General features: G+C 34.8%; 1 protein-coding gene across 1 annotated transcript; it reads right to left on the reverse strand.

The window, feature by feature from the left end:
• Positions 1-496: 496 nt before the first annotated feature.
• SCRG1 (stimulator of chondrogenesis 1) lies at positions 497-24,162 on the reverse strand. The gene is made up of 3 exons (XM_038573604.1): positions 23,931-24,162; positions 3,278-3,532; positions 497-725 (listed from the first exon to the last, which is right to left on the reverse strand). The coding sequence occupies exons 2-3, from the start codon at positions 3,517-3,519 to the stop codon at positions 671-673; spliced, it is 297 nt and encodes a 98-aa protein (XP_038429532.1). The 5' UTR covers positions 3,520-3,532; positions 23,931-24,162; the 3' UTR covers positions 497-670.
• Between the last annotated feature and the right edge of the window lie 854 nt (positions 24,163-25,016).

The following is a 25,016-nucleotide window of genomic DNA, read 5'->3' on the forward strand; positions in this document are numbered from 1 at the left end:
CCATGAAGGTTTTTATTGTATTTGAAAGAGTAAAGTGAAATGTACTTTATATACTTTATATACATAATATGTACTTAAACATTGTCTCCCTTTTATCATCTTTTTTTGTCTCTCTCTCTCTCTCTTTCTCTCTCTCTCTCTCTCTCTCTTTTTTTTTTTTTTTTTTTTGTTATGTAAACTCTATGCCCAACATGGGGCTGGAACTCAGGACCTGAGATTAAGTGTACCAACTAAGCAGGCCAAGTGTCCCATCCTTTTACCCCATTACTAGAAAATTTCTAGATTCTCTTCTAAGAACCTCAATTTGTAACTGGTTCTTTCTGTTAAGTATATATGGTCAATAACTGTCAAGTAAGAACAAAAGTTCTCAACCTTCGAGGAAAGATTATGGCTAATCACCAATCAAAAATCCTTTTACTGAGCCTACTGAATACAGCATAGATGAAAATTTTCCATCAAACATTTTAGCCAGTGCCAACAATGTCCACAGAGAACATTTAAATTCAATTAACTTTTATTACTACTATTTAACACAAGTTTAATATCTTAGGAAAGAATTTATAGAATCTGCGCTTTATTGCACTGGATAGAAAATTGAAATTTAGTTATGTCGATATAGTGCAATTCGTGGGAAATGAGAGACGATGTTCTCTGGAATACATGAAGATTCTCAGTGATTGTTGCAAGGAATCACAAAAGAGATCTTTGGTCCAAAGAAGATATCTCTGAAAGAAAGTAGAACATCAGTTAAATTCAGCTGAAAACTAAGGTATCTATCTATTAGTCTTTACTGGATTAAAAATGGGCAATGATTTCCAGGATTTCAGATTACTATTCTTTTTAAGCAATAAAGTACAAGAGAATGAGTGGCAGAACTTGCCACAGGAACAACAAAGACCAGGAAGGTAATCAAGTCTCCTACTTTCCTCCCATTTGCCATTGATATTATACTATCATTTATCCGTAAAGAAAAGGAAAAATTAAATGATTTCAAAACCTTATTATCATACCAAAAATATTATTTCTCTGATATGGGGGGGGTGGCATGGAGTTTAAATCTGCAGATAAGAAACAAAAGGTTAAAAAATTGTTAGAAAGTCAATAAATTTCTAAATTTTATAGGGAAAGGACAAATGTTAAGCTATTTAACTCTACTGTTGTTGAAAAGATCACATAAGGTAAAGTATAAAAATGCATGAAAATAATATAAAATTGTATTATGATTATGGCTCATTAGAAATATACTTAGTATGTAAAGTACAACCTATGTGTAGTTTACACTACTATAGCATATATTTGAAAGTTGCTAAGAGAGTAAATACTAAAAGTTCTCATCACAAGGAGAAAAAATTTTTGATAACTATATGAAGTGATGAATGTTAACTAAATTTATTATGGTAGTCATTTTGTAATATATGTCTATCAAGTTATGCAGTACACCTTAAACTTATACAGTGCTATATGTCAATTATATTTCAATAAAAATGAAAAGAATATAAGGTGGCAAATTAGAGTTTGTGTTTAAAGAGGTGAAAACAGGAAAAATACTTAGCAAGGTAAATCTGTTGGTACTAGGGGAAAGGTAACCAAAATCAGATAGAAATTACTTTTGTGTATCCAGACTTCTATTCTTATCCATTAACACAGATGGTAACAAAATTATATCATAAATACAAATACTTTTCAATAAATTGGTTTCTAGTCTTAGAATTACAAAAAAGCAACATGGTATTTTAATATTAAATAGCATTTCATTTATGTAGTCTGAGAAATATTGTCATTTTAATGAAATCAGTTAACTCAGGGGTTTTGTTTTATTTTGTTTTTTGGGTTTTGTTTTTTAAGATTTTATCCATTTGGCAGAGAGAGCATATGCAAGGGGAGCTGCAGGCAGAGGCAGAGGGAGAGGGACAAGCAGGCTTCCCACTGAGTGGGGAGCTGATGTGGGGCTCCATCCGAGAACCTGGAATCATGACCTGAGCCAAAGGCAGATGCTTAACCAACTAAGCCACCCAGGTGCCCCACTTAAGTCAAGTTCTTAATACCATTTAGTACAAATTATTCTCAGACTTTATCATGAATCAGAATCACCTATAGGACTTGTTAAGCCATAATTGCTATGCCTCACCTCCAGCCTCCTTGATTCAGTAGGTCTTGTAGAGGGCTCAAGGATGGATATGCATTTTTAACAAGAACTAGGTGATATTGAAGCTGCTACTCTGGGAACCATACGTTAAAAACCAACTGCCTTGGTAGAAAAAAATGTCTGGTCCAAACTAGAAGACCTGGATTTTAGTTTCAGTGCTGATACTAACTAGTTGTCTGGAATGGTGCTAGTCATTTTACCTCCCTGCATCTTTCCTTGATAAGATGATTATATCTGTCCTTTCTCACAGGTTTCTTAGGAAAATGAAAATATGATGTCATATGTTGAAAATAATTTGAAAGAGCAAATTTCAGTATGAAATAGCCAAGATCATAGTATTTGAGGCTTTTCAGTTACCAGAGGAAGATGATTTTAAAAGCAAGAGTCAAAAATTTACTGATTTATCTGCCTTTGTAATATACTTAAGATTGCATCTATTTTCCAAGACAGTAGATAATTTTTATTTAGTTCATTTCTGGTTAACTCATATGTAGAGCTAGAAAGTTTTTCTTTGACCATTACCAGTTTTCTGTCCAATTAATTACTTGATCCTGTTCACTAGTTTCTTTTATCTAAAGCCTCTTATTAGTTTTCAAATTGATTTAAAAACTTTGATGTTAACCTCTCCTATTGGCAGATTTTTTTGTGGTAAAACTCAGGGAATTTAGAATTTAATATATTGGAGTGCTACTAATTTTCTGGATTTTTTAAAAGAGATTTTATTTGTTTATTCATGAGAGACACAGAGAGAGAGAGGCAGAGACATAGGCACAGGGAGGAGCAGACTCCCTGCAGGGAGCCTGATGTGTGACTCAATCCCAGGAACCCAGGATGTCTGGAGCTGAAGGCAGATGTTCAACCACTGAGCCACCCAGGCATCCCTAATTTTCTGGATTACATTTAGTTTTATTAAAATCTGCCAAACTCTGTTTCTTAAATGAAAACATTCATTTTCATACACAATAGATGATTCTAGAAAGTAGCTGGAATTTAAGTAGGATTTTACTTAAAAAGGGTGATTAATTTCAGCAAACACATTATAAAGTTTTCTTTTAAAAGAGTTGTTATGAAAAAAAAGAGTTGTTATGCATACATTTCATAGCCATATACTTCATGATTATATTTCCTTACTTTGGGCAGCAGAGCAATTCACGGAAGTTACAGTAACAGATCATCTCACATCCCTTCCCATCCCAGAAGTGATCCTGGATGTTTACATCCATCTTCGTCAGGTCAGCTACTCCCTCTGGAAGGTTGTGACAGTTGCGATCTTTTAGTGTCTTTCTGTAGCAAGAGAGGCGACTGGCAGGCATGGCTTGGACTCCTAGCAGCAAAGTTAGCCCAATGGTGAAAGCAAATACTATAAATTTCATTTTGGTTTTTGCCCTGAAATAGAGGAAAAAGTAAAATGTATCAGTGTGTTTTCGTTTTAAAGATGGAATTCATTTGAACATAAAGTTCTATAGCATTCTTATAAATACTTGGATAGAAAGATTAGGAGTTGATCTTTTTCTATTCTCTTCTTTGTATTTCTCGAAGTGTAATTTTATGACTATTGACAATAAAAATCATTAGAATAATGATTTAGAATAATTGTTAAAAACCAAATGTCTGGGTTCCATTTAATATTTAATGAAATATTAAATAAGAAATGCTAGAGGTCAGGGGGAGGTTAGAGCCAGAATCTGCATTTTTAAGTACCCAGAGTAATTTTTAATTTTTGGTTCATTCAGTAGAGGAGAACTGTGGGTTTTTTTTTTTAAGATTTTATTTATTTTTTCATGAGAGACAAAAGAGAGGCAGAAACATAAGCAAAGGGAGAAGCAGGCTCCATGCATGGAACCCAACGTGGGAATCTATCCTGGGATCCCAGGATCACACCCTGAGCTGAAGACAGATGTTCAACCACTGAGCCACCCAAGCATCCCAAGAACTGTTTTTTAAGGTGGTAAAACTCAAGTGAACTTCTAGAATCATCATCAAGTTCAGTGGTTCTTGACTTGCATAGCCTAGGAATAATATTGTCAAAGAACTTGAATTCTACCCTGACAGGAACAAAAAACCTATCTATTCTGATACTGAGAAATAATATGCATATGTTTATAGTTCAGTTAAGTTTTAAAAACCTACCAGAATCACCCGGAGGCTCATTTTTGTTGCAAATTTTTATCCCATGTAGATTGCTTCATCTTAGCCTCATTGAAAACAGAGGCTTGAATTTCCCCTAATAAACATTTAGCCTGTTCTTAAACACCTACCATGCTGGGGAGCTCGTTATTGACTAAGTCAATATATTCCACTGATGCAATTCTAATGTTTCTCTTACTGTAAAATATTTTTCTATAGCTTCTAACAACCAGTTTCAGTTTGAGCTCTTAGGGTCATACCAAGCAAGTGTTTTTCTCTGCCAGGAGAGAATTCTTCAAATATAGTATTTGCATAAAACTGTGGGATATTCATCATCTGTTTTTTTTTTTTTTCTTTTTTTCTTCATCTATTTAATCAGGCTTCTTTGGCTTTCATGTTAGGCATGAAAAGAATGGAGGCTATTGTAGTACAGGAAAACTAGCAGAACGGTGGAGAAATCAGAATCAGAATCCACAGCCATTCAGATTTCATCTTGTTGACAGATGCCAAGGAGCTTTCCTACCAAGGAGTATTAAAGAGAGGGGAAAACATATAAGTATATTGTACTTTGAAAAAAACAATGTTGAAAGGAAATTTTTTTAGTTTTCAGTGACTAGATGCATCTCAAAGGTGAATTAATATAGGTGAGATTATGGATTTATTAAAAGGACAATTATTTTAGAGTAGCTTTTGGTTTACAATAAAATTGGAAGGAAGGTACGGATTTCCCATATGCTCTTTGCCCTCACAAATGCATAGTCTCCCAGATATCAACATTGCTCACAAGAACCGTACTTTTTTTTTTTTTTACTAAGGATAAACCTACATGGTACATCATAATTTCCCAAAGGCCATAATTTAACTTAGAGTTCATGCTTGGTGTTGTCCATTCTTTAGGTTGGACAAATGTATAATGGTATTTATCTATCATTATAATATCATATAAAGTATGATATTTTCACTTCCCTAAAAGTTCTCTGTTATCTGCCTATACATCTCTCCCTCCTTAACTTCTGGCAATGATTTTTATTGTCTACAGTTTTACCTTTTCCAGAATGTCATATAGTTGTAATCATACAATATGTAGCCTTTTCTTATTTATTTATTTATTTATTTATTTATTCATTCATTCATTCATTCATTCATTCATGAAAGACACACAGAGAGAGGCAGAGATACAGGCAGAGGGAGAAGCAGGCCCCATGCAGGGAGCCTGACGTGGGTCTCAGGGGACTCCAGGATCACGCCCTGGGCCAAAGGCAGGTGCTAAACCGCTGAGCTACCCAGGGATCCCCCTATGTAGCCTTTTCAGATTGGCTTCTTTCACTTAGTAAAATGCAACTTTCCTCCATGTCTTTTCATGTCTTGACAGCTCATTTCTTTTAGCACTAAATAATAATGTCTGGATGTACCACAGCTTATCCATTTATCTACCCTAGGACATCTTGGTTGCTTCCAATTTTTGGCAATTATGAATAAAGCTGCTGTAAATATCCATGGACCAGTTTTTGTATTGTATGGTCGTAAGTTTTAAACTTCTGTGAATAAACACCAGTGAGCACAATTGCTGAATTATATGGTAAAAGTGTGTTTAGTTTTATAAGAAACTGTTAATTGTACTCCAAAGTGACTGTATCATTTCGCATATCCACCAGCAATGTATGAGAGTTCCTATTGTTCCATAACCTCAGCAGTATTTGGGGTTGTCACTGTTTTGAATTTTGGCCATTCTAATAGGTGTGTAGTGATATCTTATTGTTATTTTAATTTGCATTTCCTTGATGATATATGATGACATGATGGAGTATCTTTTAATATATATATTTGCCATCTGTATAGCTTCTTTGGTGAAGTGTCTGTTAAAGTCTTTTGCCTATTTTTAAAATCAGGTTGGTTGTTTTCTTATTGTTAAGTTTTAAGTTTATATTTTGGTTAACAGTCCTGTATCAGATGTGTCTTTGCAAATATTTTCTCCCACTTGTTGCTTATCTTCTAATTGCCTTGACATTTTCTTTCACAGAGAAATTTTAACTATAAATAAAGCTAGAGTTTAGCTTATCAATTATTTCTTTCAGAGATCATATCTTTGGTGTTGTATCTAAAAAAGGCATCATATCCAAGGTCATCTAGGGTTTTTTCCTATGTTATCTTCTAGGAGTTTTATGGGTGCACAATTTACTTTTAGGTCTATGATCCATTAAAAAAATATTTTATTTATTTATTCATGAGAGACACAGAGAGAGGGAGAGAAGCAGACTCCATGCAAGGAGCCCGATGTGGGACTCGATCGATCCCAGGTCTCCAGGATCATGCCCCGGGCCGAAGGCAGGCACTAAACCGCTGAGCCACCCAGGGATCCCTATGATCCATTTTTAATTAAGTTTTGTGAAGGGTATAGTGTCTGTGTTTAGATTCATTTTGTTGCACGTGGATGTGCAGTTGTCCCAGCACCATTAGTTGAAGACACTATTTTTGCCCATTGTATTGCTTTTGTTCCTTTGTCAAAGATCTGTTGATTATATTTTTGGGATTCTTTTTTCTGAGCTCTGTTCTGTTCCATTAACCTATTTGCCTATTCTTTTATAGGTATCACACTGTCTTGATTACTGTAGTTTTATGGTAAATCTTAAAATCAAGTAGTAGCAGTCTTCTAATTTTATTCTCCTTCATTATTGTGTTGGTTATTCTGGTCTTTTTCCTTTCCATATAAACTTTAGAATCACTTTGTCAATATACACAAAATAACTTGCTGTGATTTTGATTGGGATTGCATTCAATCTGCAGGTCGAGATGGGAAAAATTAACATGTTGACAATGTTGAATCTCCCTATCCATGAACATGGAATATCTCTTCATTTATTTAGTTCTTTGATTTTATTCAACAGAGTTTTATAGTTTTTCTCATCTAGATCTTGTATGTATTTTGCCAGATGTATACCTAAATATTTTATTTGGGGGGGTTGCTAATGTTAATGGTATTGTGTTTTAAGTTTCAAATTCCACTTATTCATTGTTAGTATGTTGGAAAGCAACTGATGCTTGTGTATTTACCTTGTATCCTACAACTTTGCTATAATCACTTATTAGTTCCAGAAGTTTTTTTGTCGATTTTTTGGAATTTTTCTGCATAGGCAATCATGTTGTCTGCAAAGATAGTATTATATCTTCTTTCTTCCTTTATATACTTTTTATTTCCTTTTCTTGTCTTATTGTATTAGCAACAACTTTCAGTATGATACTGAAAAAGTGTGGGGAAAGGTACATTCTTGCCTTGTTCCTGATCTCAGTAGGAAAGATTTGAATTTCTCACCATTAAGGATGTTAACCATAGGTTTTTTGTAAATGGTCTTTATCAAGTTGAGAAAGTTCCCCTCTATTTCTAGCTTATTGAGAGTTTTTATCATGTATGCATGTTAGGTTTTCTCAAATGATTTTTCTGCATCTGTTGATCTGATCATGTGATTTTTCTTTTTTAGTCTATTGATGTGATAGATTACATTAATTAATTTTCAAACATTGAACCAGCCTTGTATGTCTAAGTCACACTTGACTGTGGTATATCATTCTTTTCATACTTGTTTTGATTCAGTTTGCTAATATTTTATTAAGGATCTTTGTAGCTATGTTCATGAGATATATTGGTTTATAGCTTTCCTTTCCTGTAATGTCATTGTCTGGTTTTGATATTACAGTAATGCTGGCCTCATAAAATGAGTTAGAAAGTATTCTCTTTGCTTCTATCCTCTGAAAGAGATCGATGAGAATTGGTTTAATTTCTTCTTCAAATATTTTACTGGGGAACCCATTTGAGCCTGGTGCTTTCTTTTTGGGGAGATTATTAATTACTAACTCAATTTCTTTAATAGATATAGATCTATTCAGATTGTGTGAATTTTGGCAAATTGTGTCTTGCAAGGAACTGATTCACTAATGAAGCTTAAAAGATTTATAGGCATAGAGTTGTTCATAGTATTGCTTTATTATCCTTTCAATATCCATGGGATCTGTAGTGATGTTCCTCTTTCATTTCTGATATAATAATTTGTGTCCTCTTTCTTAGTTTACTTGGCTAGAAGTTTATTGATTTTTTAAATCTTTTTAAAGAACTGGCTCTAGGTTTCATTGATTTTTCTCTATTGATTTCCTGATTTTAATTTCATTCATTTCTGCTCTAATTGTTTTTTTATTAGACATTGATTTTTATTTTCTTTTTATTGTGAAAAACTTCAAATATATACAAAAATAGAGATAATGGTTTAATGAACCTCAATATACTCATCTGCAAGCTTCAATTATTATCACCCCATGGCCTCCCGTGTTTCAGTTATACCTGCACTTTTTTTCTTCCTCAGTTTTGATTACTCTGAAGCAAATTCTAGTCATCTCAACTTATCCACAAATATTTCAGTATATTTCATTAAAGGTAATGACTTTTAAAAATCATAACACACACACACAAAAATAAAATAAAAATAAAAATCATAACACATGGGACGCCTGGGTGGCTCAGCGGTTGAGCATCTGCCTTCAGCCCAGGGAGTGATCCTGGAGACCTGGGATTGAGTCCCACATTGGGCTCCCTGCATGGAGCCTGTTCCTTCCTCTGCCTATGTCTCTGCCTCTCTCTCTTTGTTTCTCATGAATACATAAATAAAATATTTTTAAAACATTTAAAAATAACAAATAAATACAAAAATAAAAATCATAACACAATACTCTTTAGCATAACAAAAAAATTAATAATTTCTTCATATAACTAAAAAGCCCTTCATTGTTTAAGTTTTCCACTTGAATTCCTAATTTTCTCCTTTTATTTTTTGATTGAAGTATAGTTGACATATTATATTAGTTTCAAGTATACAACATAGTGATTCAGCCATTATGTATATTGTGAAATGCTAGCCATGATAAATGTAGTTTACCATCTGTCATTATACAAAAATTACTACAATATTGTTGATTATATTGTTGACTATACTTTCTATGCTGTATTTTTCATCCTTATAACTTATTTACTTTATAACCAGAAACATGTACCTCCAAATCCCTTCCACCTATTTCGCCTATTCCCTAAATAGGCAACCCTTCCCTCTGGCAACCACTAGTTCTCTATGTTTATGAATATTGTTCTTTTTTGTTTTTGTTTGTTTGTATTTTAGGTTCCAAATAAAAATGAAATCATGTGGCATTTATCTTTCTCTGACTTTTTTTCACTTATCTGTTCTAATTTTTTTTAAAGATTTTATTTATTTACTTGAAAGAGAGCACAGAGGGAGAGGGAGAGGCAAGCTCCCTGCTGAGCAGAAAGCCCGATGCGATGTGGGGCTCAATCCCAGGACCCCAGGATCACAACCTGAGCCCAAGGGAGATACTTAATAGACTGAGCCAGCAGGCACTTCTAATTCTTATTATTTTGTTTTTCTGCTTACTTTGAAGCAAATTGAATTTGCTCTAATCCCAAGGTGGAAACTAAGATGATTGATTTTAGATCTCTCTTCTTTTCTAATATTTACATTTAATGCATTCATAAATTTCCCTCTAAGCACTGCTTTTGCTACATCCCACACATTTTGATAAGTTTTCCTTTTTATTTAGTTCAAAGTATTCTAAAAGTTCTCTTGAAATTTCTTTTTAGCTCCTATGCGTTATTTAGAGTTGTGTTAATCTCCACCTATTTGGGGATTTCCCAGTTATCTTTATGTTATTGATTCTTAGCTTAATTCCGTTATGGTCTGAGAGGAGAAATTATATGATTTCTATTCTTTTGAATTTGTTAATTGTGTTTCATGGCCCAGAATATGATCTGTCTTGGTGAGTGTTCTGTGTGAATTTGAGAAGAATGTGTATTCTGCTATTATTGGGTTAAGTAGTCCATAGATGTCAATTATATCTAATTCATTGGTGGTGTTTTGAGTTCTACTATGTCCTTACTAATTTTCTGCCTGTAGGATTTGTTCCATTTCAATAGAGAATTCATATATTTTCCCTCACAATCCTATTTGTTTTACCTAATGCAGTTTGATGCTCTTTTGTTAGGTACATACCTGTTAAAAATTGTTATGTCTTATTGGAAAATTAACTCCTTTATCATTATGTAATATCCTACTCTATTCTTGATAACTTTCTTTTGATATTGGCTCCAAAATTAGCATAAGAAAAGAAAAATAAGAAATCTATTTCACTTTATATTTTTTCAGATTTGATGGAGCAAGACAGTGCTGTATTACATCGCAATCTAATATATAGACATATGAAAATGTCTTCCAATAAATTTTTACAGATCATAGTTTAAATTTTACATTAAAAAATATGGTTCTCTGAGGTGCTCTCGTTCTCAATTGCTTCAGATTAGGATCTTCTTTATACCCATTAAATAGGTGGTATTTTTTTTTTAAAGTCACATTTCTTGACTTTTTTTCAGATTAATCTTCAAAGAAGGTTCATTAGAGCTTCTGTTCACTGAACATTTACTATGTGGCAGAAATCTCCACAACCATTAAGTTTTAAACAATATATTGACCATTACCACAATCAAGATAATGAACATATCTGTTATCCCTAAGTTTCCTAATGCCCTTAAGTAATTCATCACTCTTACTCCTCCCTTCCCTCCACTCTTATACAGACAACAAATTATCTATCACCAGAGATAAATTTGCATTTTCTACAGTTTTGTATAAGCAGAATCATAAAATATGTGCTCTTTTTATCTGACTTCTTTCACTCAGCATACTTCTTTTGAGATTTATACGTGTCATTGCAGGTATCAATAGCTGACTTCTTTTTATTACTGAGAAGTATTACATTATATAAATGATAGATCATTTACCCATTTGCCTGTTGATGGACATTTGAGTTGTTCTCAGTTTTGGGCTATTGTAAAAAGAGCTGTTTTGAATATTTGTGTATAAGTCTTTGTAAGGTTATAGTTTTAGTTACTCTTGAACAAATACCTAGAAGTAGAATAGCTGGGTTGTATGATAGGAGTATGTTTTACTTTACAAGAAATTGCCAAATTGTTTTTCAGAAGTGATTGTATCATTTTACATTCCCACTGACAGTGTATAAAAATGTTCTAGTTTCTCTACATTCTCTCCAACACTTGGTATGGTCAGTCCTTAACTTTTGGCCATTCTAGTGTCTTATTGTGGTTTTGCATTGCATTTCCTTAATAATTAATGGTGTTGAGTCCCTTTTCATGTACTTATTTGTCATCTGTATGTCTTGTTTGGTGAACAACCTGTTCAAATCTTTTGCTCTGTTTTAAAAATTAGATGGTTTTCCTGAGTTTTGAGAGTCCTTTACATATTCTGGATACAAGTGCTTTATCAGATATATACTTCCTAAATATTTACTCTTTACCTATGGCTTTCCTTATCACCTTCTTAACAATGGTCTTCAAAGGGCAAAAATTCTTAAAATTGATGAAGTCTGATTTATCAATTTTTTTTCTTGAATAAAATATACTTTCATTGTCATATTTAAGAAATCATTGCCTTACCCAAGGTCACAAAGATTTTCTCTTATGTTTTCTTATACTAGTTTATAATTTTAGGTTTCCCATTTAGTTCTGTGATCTATATTAGCTTATTTTTTATTTTAATGAGTGGTGTGGTTGAAATTCTTTCTGTATTTTTATGGTTGTTCAGTAGTTTCAGTACCATATTTGAAAAGATTGTTGTTTCTCCACTGAGTTGCCTTTGCATCTTTGTGAAATATCAGTTTTCAGGGTGCCTAGGTGGCTGAGTTGGTTAAGTGTGTGCCTTTGGCTCAGGTCATGATCCCAGAGTCCTAGGACTGAACCCTGCATCAGACTCCCTGTTCAACAAGGAGTCTGTTTCTCCCTCTCCTTCTGCTCCTCTGACCTGCTAGTGCTCTCTCGCTCTCTCTCTTTTGTCTCTCAAATCAATAAATAAAATCTTTTTAAAAAATATCAGTTTTCAATATAGCTGTGACTGTTTCTTTTGCTGTGCAAAAGCTTCTTATCTCGATGAAGTCTCAATAGTTCGTTTTTGCTTTTGTTTCTCTTGCCTTCATGGATGTATCTTGCAAGAAGTTACTGTGGCCAAGTTCAAAAAGGGTGTTGCCTGTGTTCTCCTCTAGGATTTTGATAGAATCTTGTCTCACATTTAGATCTTTCATCCATTTTGAGTTTATCTTTGTGTATGGTGGAAGAGAGTGGTCTAGTTTCATTCTTCTGCATGTGGGTGTCCAATTTTCCCAGCACCATTTATTGAAGAGACTGTCTTTTTTCCAGTGGATAGTCTTTCCTCCTTTGTCGAATATTAGTTGACCATAAAGTTGAGGGTCCACTTCTGGATTCACTATTCTGTTCCATTGATCTATGTGTCTGTTTTTGTGCCATTACCACACTGTCTTGATGACCACAGCTTTGTAGTACAACCTGAAATCTGGCATTCCTTTTTATTGTTTAATTTTAATTTTTATGGATGAATGGAAGATGTGGTTTGTGTATGCAATGGAATATTGCTCAGCCATTGGAAATGACAGATACCCACTATTTGCTTCCATGTGGAGGGACCTGGAGGGTATTGTGCTGAGTGAGATGGGTCAATCGGAGGAGGACAGACATTGGATGGTCTCATTCATTTGGGGAATATGGAGATTAGTGAATGGGAATAAAGGGAAAGGAGAAAAAATGAGTGAAAATATCAGTGAGGGTGACAGAACATGAGACACCTAACTCTGGGAAACAAACAAGGGGTAGTGGAAAGGGAGGTGGGTGTGGGTGTGGGGTTGGGGTGACTGGATGATGGGCAATGAGGTGGGCACTTGGTGGGATGAGCACTGGGTGTTATGCTATGTGTTGACAAATTGAATTCCAATAAAATTTTTTTAAAAAAATTAATAAACAATAAAAAGGATTGAGGAAAATAAATGAAAAGACAATAAAGAAATAAAGAACAAAGTAAAAAATATATATATAGCTGTGAGCCTGTTCTGGACTCTATTCTTTTCCATTGATCTTTTAATTTATCTTTACACCAATACTATAGTTTTGATTACTGTCACTTTATAATAATTCTTAGAATCAGGTAGGATTAGCCCTGAAACTTTCTTCTTTCACAAAGTTGTTTTGACAATTATAGGTCTTTTGCATTCCTGTATTAGTTGTATTATCAGCTTCTCAATTTCTACAGAAAAAGCCTTCCAAAATTTTAATTGAGATTGCATTGAACCTATAGATAAATTTGGAGGATACTGGCATTTTAATAATACTGGATCTTCTGACCCTGAATAAATTTTTCCATACTTTTATTTTTATTCATTTGTGGTTTTAGATTTCAAAAGTGTTCCTTTAAGTAGTCTATTGTTTGGTCTTGCTTTTTTATCCAAACTGACAATCTCTTCCTTTTAAGTGGAATATTTAGACCATTTACATTTCATGTGATTATTGCCATCATTAAGTTTAAATCTATCAACTTGCATTTTGTGTTCTGTTTGATCTATTCTCTGTTCCTTTTTTCCTCTTTTATATGTGCTCTTTTGGATTAATTAAACATCTTTTTGTGATTTCATTTTAGTTCCTTTGTTGGCGCATAGCTATAATTCTTCATTTTGTTATTTTAGTGGTTGCCTTAAGATTAATAGTGTATATACTTTAACTTATCATTTCCCTTCAAATGACATATGTCACTTTACCTATAGTATAAAAACTTTAAGGGACGCCTGGTGGCTCAGTGGTTGAATGTCTGCCTTCAGCTTAGGGCATGATCCTGGAGTCCCAGGATCGAGTCCCACATCAGGATCCCTGCAGGAAGCCTGCTTCTCTCTCTCCCCTCTGCCTTTCTCTCTCTCTGTCTCTCATGAATAAATAAATAAAATCTTAAAAAAAAAAAAACCTTTAAAATAGTATACTTCCATTTCTCTCCTTCCATGCTTTATACTATCATTGTTATATACCTAATGTATATGCTAAAAACCCAGAAAATGTTATTATTGTTGCATAAACAATTGTATTTTAGAGAATTAAGTAATAAGGAAAAAAATCTTATACTTTATCCATGTAGTTTTCATTTCTAGTGCTGTGTTCATTTTAATGTGTTTCCATCTGATACCATTTTCCTTATGTCTGAAGGATGTCCTTTAATATTCTTATAGTGTAGGTTTTCTGGTGGTTAATTCTTTAAATTTTTATATGTCTGTAACAGTTTTTACTTTATTTTTTTTAATATTTATTTTATTTATTTATGATAGACACACACACACACAGAGGCAGAGACACAGGCAGAGGGAGAAGCAGGCTCCATGCAGGGAGCCCGACGTGGGACTCGATCCCGGGTCTCCAGGATCGTGCCCTGGGCCAAAGGCAGGCGCCAAACTGCTGAGCCACCCAGGGATCCCCCCAGTTTTTACTTTACATTTGTTTTTGAAAGATATTTCTTCAGGTTATAAAATGGTAGTTTGACAGTTTAGGGGTTTTTTTTCAGCACCTTAATGACGTATCTGCTTTAATGTCCTTTGCTGCTCTTACTGACATCTGTATCAATTCTGGGTTGGTTTTAATTGATTGATTTTTCTAGTTATATGTTATGTTTTCCTGCTTTTTTTGTATACCTGGTAATCCCTGATTGGATTTCAGATAGTTTAAATTTTGCCTTGTTGGGTGCTGGATATTTTTGTATTCTTATAAATATTCTTGTGCTTTGTGCTGGGATGTAATTAAGTTTCTTGGAAACAGTTTGTTCTTTCAGAACTTGCTTTTATGATTTGCTAGATGGTTCTAACTCATTCTAGGACTAATTATTCCTCACTAGTGAGGCCATGCCTTCCTTCCAGTGGCCAATGAATTACAAGTTTTTTCAACTTATCTTTGTAAGTATTTCTGACTTTTGTGAGTGCCAGACACTGTTTTCTAATCCTTTCAGATTTTTCCCCCTGACCATAGATAGTTTCCTCATTTGCATGTACAAGTTAGTTTTCTAAATACTTCAGTGGGGCCCTCTGTAGACATCCAGCATTCTCTATGTATCTTTCTTCTCTTTAATAGTCTTTTCTGTGAATCTTGGCTGCTTTAGTCTCTCTGACTCTCAGCTCCATTTTCTCAATTCAAGGAGTCTGCTGGACTCTGTGTGTTCCCTCTCCTTTTATTTTTTTTTTTTCAGCCTGGAAATTCCCTCAAGGCAATAGACCAGGGAAATTATACTTCATATGTTTCCCATATTTCATAGGAAGATGTCCTTCCTTGCTTGAAATCCAGTGTTTTGACAGAGGTTGTTTCATGTTTTGTTTAGGTGGGTTTTTTTGTTGTTTCAGAGGAGTGAGTAAACCTAGTTCTTTTTACTCCATCTTAGGTGAAGCAAAGCATTCTATACTACTATTACTATTTTGCATCTATTTTTGGAGGAATATGAAGGCAGATATACAAATTTTAGAGATTCTAAAAGTGAGCTCTGTGGTACTTTGATAATTTTAATACTAAAGCCAACTTCTCAGAACTATGTTTTTCCCTTCCACATCCTTTCCCAAATTGAATTAGGGTTGCTTTGACTACCACCTCTTGGATAGAGTAAGAGCTATTGGGTCCCAAAGTACAACAAATAAGATCTATTATGGTTTGCTCAAGGAGCCATTCAGTCTGCCATTCCTACTTCTGGAATGAGGCTTTAGTATTTTGATCTAGTTAGGCTGCTGAAAAATAACCTGAAATCATTCTTTAATCCTCAGGCCCAAATTTTCAAATGCTACTTCTGGTGACTTAGAATTCCTCTGCCCATACCATGACCAATCTGGCAAGAGTATTCAGGAGAAGAGTGGCCAGTATTGGGGAAGTGACGGAGTCAAAGAATAGTACTGATGTAGGACTCGCTGATTAAGTAAGTAATTAGAGAGAGAGAAACAGGAGCAAGCTGATTTAATTTGGTTCAATGTAAGAGACATTTTTTAGTATTTCCTTTATGCGAGGCACTGTCCTAATTACCAGTAGTATAAAGAAAAATATTAATAACTAAACTTATCCTCTTCCAATCACTCCAATTACTTCAAATAAAGCTAAAGTCATTGCAATGGCCTTCATATGCAACCTGGCTTCCTGTTATCTCTCTGAAAATATCTACTTTTCCGCTTTTTCATTCTGTTCTAGCTAATCCTCAAAAATATTAGACACATTCTTTCCTTAGGGCCTTTGCCATAGTTAATTCCTCTGCTTGGAAAGCTCTTCCAACAGATTAACTATGTGTCTACCTCCTTTACCTTCTTCAAGTTTTTGTTCACCTTGCTCCTCACTAAGATCTATTCTATTTAAAACTGTATCCCAGGGTGGTTCAGTCAGTTAAACATCTGCCTTCAGCTCAGGTCATGATCTCCAGGTCCTGGAATCCATCCCTACATCAAGGTCCCTGCTCACCAGCAGGGAATCTGCCTCTTCCTCTGCCCTTCATCCTTGCTTGTGCTCTCACTCTCTCTCTCTCTTTCCCCTCTCTTTCATAAATAAATAAATAAATAAATAAATAAATAAATAAATAAATAAATAAATAAATAAAATCTTTAAGAAAAACTATTTCCCCTCACATATTCTCAATCTGCCTTAGTTGCTCTACTTTTCCATGGCATTTATGAACCTCTAAACTGTTTTTTTTTGTTGTTTTTTTTTAATTTTTATTTATTTATGATAGTCACCAAGAGAGAGGGAGAGAGGCAGAGACACAGGCAGAGGGAGAAGCAGGCTCCATGCACCGGGAGCCCGACGTGGGATTCGATCCCGGGTCTCCAGGATCGCGCCCTGGGCCAAAGGCAGGCGCCAAACCGCTGAGCCACCCAGGGATCCCGAACCTCTAAACTGTTAAAAAATATTTTTATTATGTCTCCCAGGACTTGAATGTAAGTTCAAGGAAGGCAGGGTTTTGTCTGATGTGCATCCCAAGCTCCTGAAACAATGCCCGGCATGTTAGTGAAAGAATAAATAGTATACCCTAATCTCTAGATGCTTATATATAGCCAAGAAAGGAGGAATTTCTCAGCTTGTTAAACTCAATATTTAATGGCACAGAACTATTATGGATAGTGAACTGTCAAATTTTTAAACTTGGGTGTCATCAAGTACTATTGTTTTGATTAAATTGATTTTTTCTGAATAGTCTGACTTTAAAATGTACTTCCTAATTTGTTTTATTTTCCTTTTTTATCAAGACTATCATATCCAGTCAGCTCATACCTGACTTAAAAATATATATATTTATAGAGATTCCTAGGTGGCTCAGTCAGTTAAGCATCTGACTTGATTTCAGCTCAGGTCATGATCTCAGGGTCCTGAAATCAAGCCCTGGGTTAGGCTCTGCACTCAGTAAAGCATCTGCTTGAGATTCTCTCTCTTGCTCTCTCTCACTCTCTAAAATGAATAAATAAATTTTACATTTAATATAATAAATATATATATTTATATGTGTATACCTTTATCAGAAGATTCAACAACAACAAAAAACCCTCCCCTTTTCTCTAAGCTCCCTTACCAGATTACTCTCCATCAAAAAACTGGGTGGAAGGAGAGGGGTGAGAGACGGTTGTAAATTCTTTGTAATCTTTTTACCAATTGTGTTTGAAGAATTTTTCTATATTAGTCATTAGCATTTTTCATATATGTTAAGTTTTGGTCTCCCTAGTTTTTTGTTTTTTACTATGCTACCATGTTGTTCTTATTTTTAGTAATCTAGCTTAATTTTGTCTAATTCTTGTGGCTTTTGGAAAAAGTCATCCATTTACTAAACTTGGGATCTTACTACCCTTTACATATTTCCTGCATATAAGCATAATTTGTTCCTGAGGTCATTTCATGACTGTTAACCGCTTAAGCTTTCTTTCCATTAGATGATTCTAATTATAGCAAGAAAACTGATTGGATTTTTTTAAATAGTTAAAAAAAAAGGAATAATAGTGTAAAACATAGAAAATGCAGAGAAGAATAGATAGAATAAAATACAATTAGTTTCCATGTAGAGATAAGGGTTGTTAGCATTTTGGTGTGTTTCTTTCAGTATGCATAGGGGAGAGCATTAAGGAGAAATTGAGATGGCAAGGGACAGAACACTGGGAAACTAACATTTGTGGACTGCGCAGAAGAAAAGTCAGAGAAATATACCAGTGAAGGGAACTGAGAAGGAAGTAGAGGGTCATAAGATAATGAGAAAAGGGGAAAAGGATAAGTGAGTGGAGAGCTGAGGACGAACTCATGACAAAGATTGGTCTTTACTAAGGTATAGTCCTCAGAGTGTCTCTACACCCTGCTACATAAAAGCAGATAAATTCAAAATCCATATACCATCACTTTCTGATCTCTTTTATAGTCCTGTGTCTCTACGTACATGATATTGATACTCAGATGATATTTAACGTTGTTAAAATATAAAGTTGTCAGATAAAATACAGGATACTGAGCAGAATTTGTATTTCAGATAAATAATAGATAATTTATAATATAAACATGTCCTAAATATTACATAATTTCTATCTCTTGGGTTAATTTTGATAATTTATATTTTGTTAAAAATAGTTCATCTGACTCATTTAAAAATATATTACAATATAGATATATAGAGTATTTTCTTATAATTAAATAGAAATCTTCCTTCCCTCATTAGGATTTTTATAGGTACTGCCTCTTTGGAAGGAATGCTCTTTACTTGCCTAGCTTATTCTTGACTTTCAGTTATCAATTTAAATTCATTTTTTTTAAATACTTTCTCTGACCATCCAATCTAATATAGTTTCAACTAGATTCTTTCATAGTGACCTTTTTGTCCCCTAATGCTATTTATCACATTTTAAATTATATGAGTTTACTCATTTTATGTCTATCATTCCCTTAAGACAGAAAGCTCCATGGAGGCAGTCTATTTTGTTCACTACCACATACCCAGTGGCTAATACAATGCATGGCCCACATACGTAGTATTACATGAATGATTCTCTGAAAACCCTTTTTTTTTTAATCCTGAGGAAGAGCCTACAGTGGTTTCATGGTATCTAAAAGATGGCAAACTTCCAAGGGCTAATCCTAAGGCCTTCTTCCTTCCACTTCCCCTCCACATCTATCACTCCTTATTCTCAGCTAGTAAAAAGACCAGTCAGGCAGCCCAGGTGGCTCAGCGGTTTAGCGCTGCCTTCAGCCCGGGGTGTGATCCTGGAGACCTGGGATCGAGTCCCACGTCAGGCTCCCTGCATGGAGCCTGCTTCTCCCTCTGCCTGTGTCTCTGCCACCTTCTCTCTCTGTGTGTACTCTCATGAATAAATAAATAAAATCTTAAAAAAAAAAAAAGTCCAGTCATCTCTTCAATCCTATGTGTATGTCTTTTGCTTGTTGTCACCTTTATGTTAATTTCTGACCAAACCATGTACTGAGGACAAACCTCAAACTCAACTCTTCTAAGAAGCCTTCCCAGATCCACCCATACCACTCTAATAGCTCATTTGTTCTATGTACCTATAGCACTCATGTACAATCCATTCATTAAGAACTGTGAATTTCCTATCTTTTTAATTTTAGCCATTCTAACTGATGTAAAATTGTATCTCATTATGGCTTTGATTTGTATTTCCCTGATGACAAGTGATGTTGAGCATGTTTTTTCATGTGTCTGTTGGCCATTTGTATGTCTTCTTTGGGGAAATGTCTCTTCATGTTTTCTACCCATTTCTTGACTGGATTATTCATTTATTGGGTTTGATGTAGATATAGATTTTGATACTAGTCATTTATCTCATACGTCATTTGGCGAGGATGTAGAGAAAGGGAAACCCTCTTACACTGTTGGTGGGAATGCAAGCTGGTACAGCTACTCTGGAAAACAGTGTGAAGGTTCCTCAAGAAGTTAAAAATAGGTGATCCCTGGGTGGCTCAGTAGTTTAGCACCTGCATTCAGCCCAGGGCGTGATTCTGGAATCCTGGGATCGAGTCCCACATCAGGCTTCCTGCATGGAGCCTGCTTCTCCCTCTGCCTGTGTCTTTGCCTCTCTCTCTCTCTGCATCTCTCATGAATAAATAAATAAAATCTTTTTTTAAAATAAAAAAGAAGTTAAAAATAGAGCTATCCTATGACCCAGCAATGGCACTACTGGATATTTACTGCAAAGATACAAATGTAGTCATCCAAATGGGCACCTGCACCCCAATGTTCATAGCAGCAATGTCCACAATAGCCAAACTGTGGAAGGAGCCACGATATCCTTCTACAGATAAATGGATAAAGAAGATGTGGTGTGTGTGTGTGTGTGTGTGTGTGTGTGTGTGTTTGTGTATATAATGGAATATTATTCAACCATCAGAAAAGATGAATACCTACCATTTACATCAACATGGTTGGAACTGGAGGGTATTATGCTAAGTTAAATAAGTCAATTGGAGAAAGACAATTATCATATGGTTTCACTCATATGCAGAATGTAAGAAATAGTACAGAGGACCATAAGGGGAGGGAGGGAAAACTGAATGGGAAAAAATCAGAGAGGGGGACAAACCATGAGAGAATCTTACCTCTGGGAAACAAACTGAGGGTTGCTGAAGGGGAGGTGGGTGGGAGGATGGGTAACTGGGTGGTGGACATTAAGGAGGGCACGTGATGTGATGAGCACTGGGTGTTATACACAACTGATGAATTATTGAAAACTACACCTGGATAACTAATGATTTGACTAAATAATACCTTGCCATTGTCAGTTTTTTTCATAAGCCAGTTAGTGAGAGAGAATATGGCTATAGTTGGGAGTGGGAGATTCATTGAAAGGCATTTGACCATTGAGTAAATTGGTTGTTCTGTGTATTTACCTAGAACCAGGAAGGAATATATGGAATCATCATAAAGGGCCTTCCAGAACTTGATTAAAAGCTTTGATTTTATTGAATATGTTAGAAAACCATTTGCATATTTTGATAGAACACTCACGTGTTTGATTTATGTCTTAAAAATAATCCCTGATTGCTTTACAAAGATGTGTTGTGGTGGGACAAAATTGGAAGAAAAAGACTTTTGGTGAAAGTTGATGGAAGATATGAGGCAAAAGGGAAAGAATCAAGGATGACCCTTAGGCTTTTGATCTAAGTGATGCTGACATTTGTTGAGCTGAGGAATAATTAGATGGAATCAATGTGAGGAAAATTTAAGAGTAAATTTTCAGACAAGTTAAGTTTGAAATGCCTATTGGATGTCTAAGTGAAGATATTGAGTAGGCAGTGTGTCTGAAGGTTAGGGCTAGAAATAAAAAATTGAGAGTCATCAGGATGTTTATGGATCATATTTATAGCTATGAGACTGGCAGGGTAGTGAGTATAGAGTAAGAAAAGAGGTAAAAGACTGAGACCTGGGGGCAAGCCAATATTCAGAGGACTGGAAGAGGAGATGCCAGCATCATGAAGGCAAGGTCTATAACTTCTACTTCTTTTGCGGCTCTCAGAGTACCTACTTCAATACTGGGCCTACAGTAAATGTTCCAAAAATATTCACTGAAAGAATGAACAAATAAATTGCTGGAAAAGAAAGTGGGTATGTTGCCATACCATGTACCTCTTCTGAATATGTCCACACCAGAGCACAAAATAGTGTTTCTGTCGCAGTCTCAGTCACATACTAGGATGGAAAGTTCCACACCTGGCAAGCATTTACTGGTAGTTTTTTTTTTTTTTTAACACTTTATAAATTACATGTTTGAACTGAAGTTTTCTCTTCTTTTACTTGAGTGCAGATAAATAGCTCTAATTTTTATTTAGCAAGTGGAAAAATGTCTCAAGCAGTATGTTCCTATGTTACACGATTATTTTTTTTCACTAGAGGACACCAACCTTAATCCTTGGCAATCCATTAAGACTGTATATTTTCAAGTGCCAACAAGAGTGAAATGACTTTGGCAAATATGAAACAAACTGCTCTATTTTTTTTTCTATTTCAGTTGAAGTACATGCACTTAAAATTCCTCCTGGAGTACATCCAAATTACAAAAGAAAACAAAGCTAAAAACTGAATATAAAAAAAATAAAAACTGAATATCTAAAGAAATAAGCAAGAGATCCTTATAAATAGTTATGTATTGGTTTTTAAATTCAAATTTATGTAATTAATTTTGTTCCTAGCACTATATGGTACCATTCATATCCCAGTAGGGGAATAATTTTTAAAAGATCAATGCAGAGGAAATAGAGTCATGAGCAAAATATTCCAATTAAGCAGCAAATCATTTCCACCGTCATAAAATAGGGAATTGCAAATTTTGATTGTATGAGAATATTTACCATGAGAAAGCTTTTGAATGGGTGAGTTAAATGAAGACTTAAAAAGAAAAATCATCCCGCTTAATGGCCAAAACTAACAGGGCTATGCAGTTTCAGTGTTCAGAGATTTATGGTGCAATGCTCATACAGGCAACTGATGTCAATTCTGGGAACTGGTATTAAAAGCAGTGGAATGAAATAGAGTTGATGAATTAGAAAGGGCAGTCCATTTTCAGATTTGTTTCAAAACACAGCAAAAGAGAAGCAAAGGCTTCAAAAACAAATGAAAATTCCAACCCAGAACTTGACATTTAAAATATCAAAAATTATAGTTGGAAGAGATTAACATTGCTGTCTAGCTTGTGATGTTTCCCATTTATCTTTCTTGGATGATGAAAAAAAACCTGTTATTTAAAAAAATGTCTCTTATCAATTGTGTTAGAAGAGGTTCGTGGTAGAATGAGCCCTGAAGTGGAATTCTTAAAGTGCATGTTAAAGAAGAGATGGTATGAGAAAATGGGTACGTCTTTCAAACATCATTAAACGAGACATGATCAGCCCAGGTACCCAAGAGACTTTCATCAGTGGAAAAATGAAGTTTACATCCTTCCTGAAAGTAATCTTTCTTCAGATAATGCATTCAGAAAATGCTATAAGATGATATTATTCAGTCTTGGATTTTTCTACTTGTTTTCCTGGCTACAATAGATCATCATCACTGGAGAAAAGGACCAGCATTTGGGAGAGCTTTTCCCAGCCTGCATAACCAAGTTAAGGAATCTTAAAGAGGAATTTTTGTAAGCCTGAAAGGGAAAAAGTGTTCCCTTTATCTTAGCAGTACAGACACCATAGTGTGTTCTATGGTGGGGACACCAAAGACGAATTCTGTACAATTCCTTCTTTGTATCACACATTTATACCATTTTTTTTTTAGGAGTCAGGATTTTAAAAGCAAAAAAACAAAACAAAACAAACAAACAAAAAAACCCACAAAAAAATGTCCTGCTTAGACATTGCAGTTAACTTCACATAGAGTAGGTAATATAGAGATATAGCTACTGCATTAAAAGACTAAACTTATATATTGCATTATTCTTACATGGTTCTGAGAGGTGGAATAATAAGGTCCTGTTATGTGGGAGATTCAGAGTGGACATGAGCATTAATCAGGAGTAACAGTGAGAGAGCTGTCTCTTTTTAAACCTATGATTAAATGACTCTCCCAGTTAAGGAATATACATTTTCTAGTCCTTTTAATCTGATTATTTTCTTTTATCTTAAGAAGCATCATCTTTTTCAAAGTATATCCATCTCCTTAGAGAAGCTCTCTCTCTGACTTTCTCTTCTGACTCAACACATAAATACATTTTTGCTCTAATCTGTAGCAATAATTTGGAGTAGAATAAGTGACACAAAATGATATTTAAGAAAAAAAATACATACCCGTTCTTCTCCGTTCCTTTTGGTCTTCTTGGCAGAGGAATTTTCTTAAATGCTCCAATTCACTGGGTGAGTTTGGGCAAAAGGAGAAAAAAGGAGGTGCTAAAAGGAGGTTCCTTACAAATAAACCTTTGTCTGCCTTGTCTCTTGCCTGGAATTGACAGACTCACTGCTCCAGCCAGAACTGGGGGAGGAGGAGAGTAAAAGAGAGACAGGGCTGCAAGAACTGACTCCCTTTGAGTCTTCCAAACCAGGCAAGGATGAACTGAACAGCTTCTTTACAGAGGGAAATAACTAGTCTATACAAGAACCTCAGGGAGGCAGACTCTGAGAGCAATAAAATGTAAAACCCGAGGAATTTAAAAAGAACACATAGTAATTTTAACCTTAGAAGTGTGTGTGTGTGTGTGTGTGTTTGTGTGTGTGTGTGTGTGTGTGTGACAGAGACAGAGCAGGGAAAGAGGGAGAGAGGAAGGAGAGAAGGAGGAAGAGAAATGGCTAATGTGATTTAAGCAAACAGCTGAGCACCTTTTCCTTTTTTCAGTTTCTTTGTGTTTTTTTTCACTAAGTTTCCTCACCATCTAGATCTCTCATTATAACATTTTGGTTGAATATATGTTCAAACTCTCCAAATCCTCACCTAAAGAGTCATTACCAGTCAATGGAAAGTAAAAAAATAAAATAACTAAAAAAGAAATTTATGCCTCAAATAAGGCACAAATGGAATTTCAACTCTGTTTTGAGCAAACTGCACTGGAATTCTAGGATCTCTTAACTATACTTTAACTGTCGGCTAATTTTTAAAATTCAATTTGGAGTAATGTTGCAGGAGTTGGAAAATTAGACTAGGTATTATCTAGACAGAGAATGGAAGGAAGGACATTCTAGGTTGTATAAAGAAAGGCATGAAAGTGAATGAGAGGGTAACAACTTTGAAGATTACAGGTAGTTTAGTGTATCTGGATTTAGGGGTTCCAGGGGATAAAATTAGAGGACTAGAAAGAAGCAAGTTGATGAAGTACCTCCTATGCTACACTGAAAATTTTGGATTTTATCCTGAAAGTGAATGGAAAGATGATGAAAAGTATT

This window comes from Canis lupus, chromosome 25, assembly GCF_011100685.1.
Source record: "Canis lupus familiaris isolate Mischka breed German Shepherd chromosome 25, alternate assembly UU_Cfam_GSD_1.0, whole genome shotgun sequence".
Taxonomy (NCBI): domain Eukaryota; kingdom Metazoa; phylum Chordata; class Mammalia; order Carnivora; family Canidae; genus Canis; species Canis lupus.

What these genes read in the sequence shown, in the direction of transcription:
- SCRG1 (XM_038573604.1), bottom strand. Translation starts at nt 3,519, where the DNA reads ATGAAATTTATAGTATTTGCTTTCACCATTGGGCTAACTTTGCTGCTA. An exon ending in GAATTGCTCTGCTGCCCAAA is followed by an intron (nt 726 to 3,277) that starts GTAAGGAAATAT and finishes ACTTTCTTTCAG; the next exon opens with AGATATCTTCTTTGGACCAA.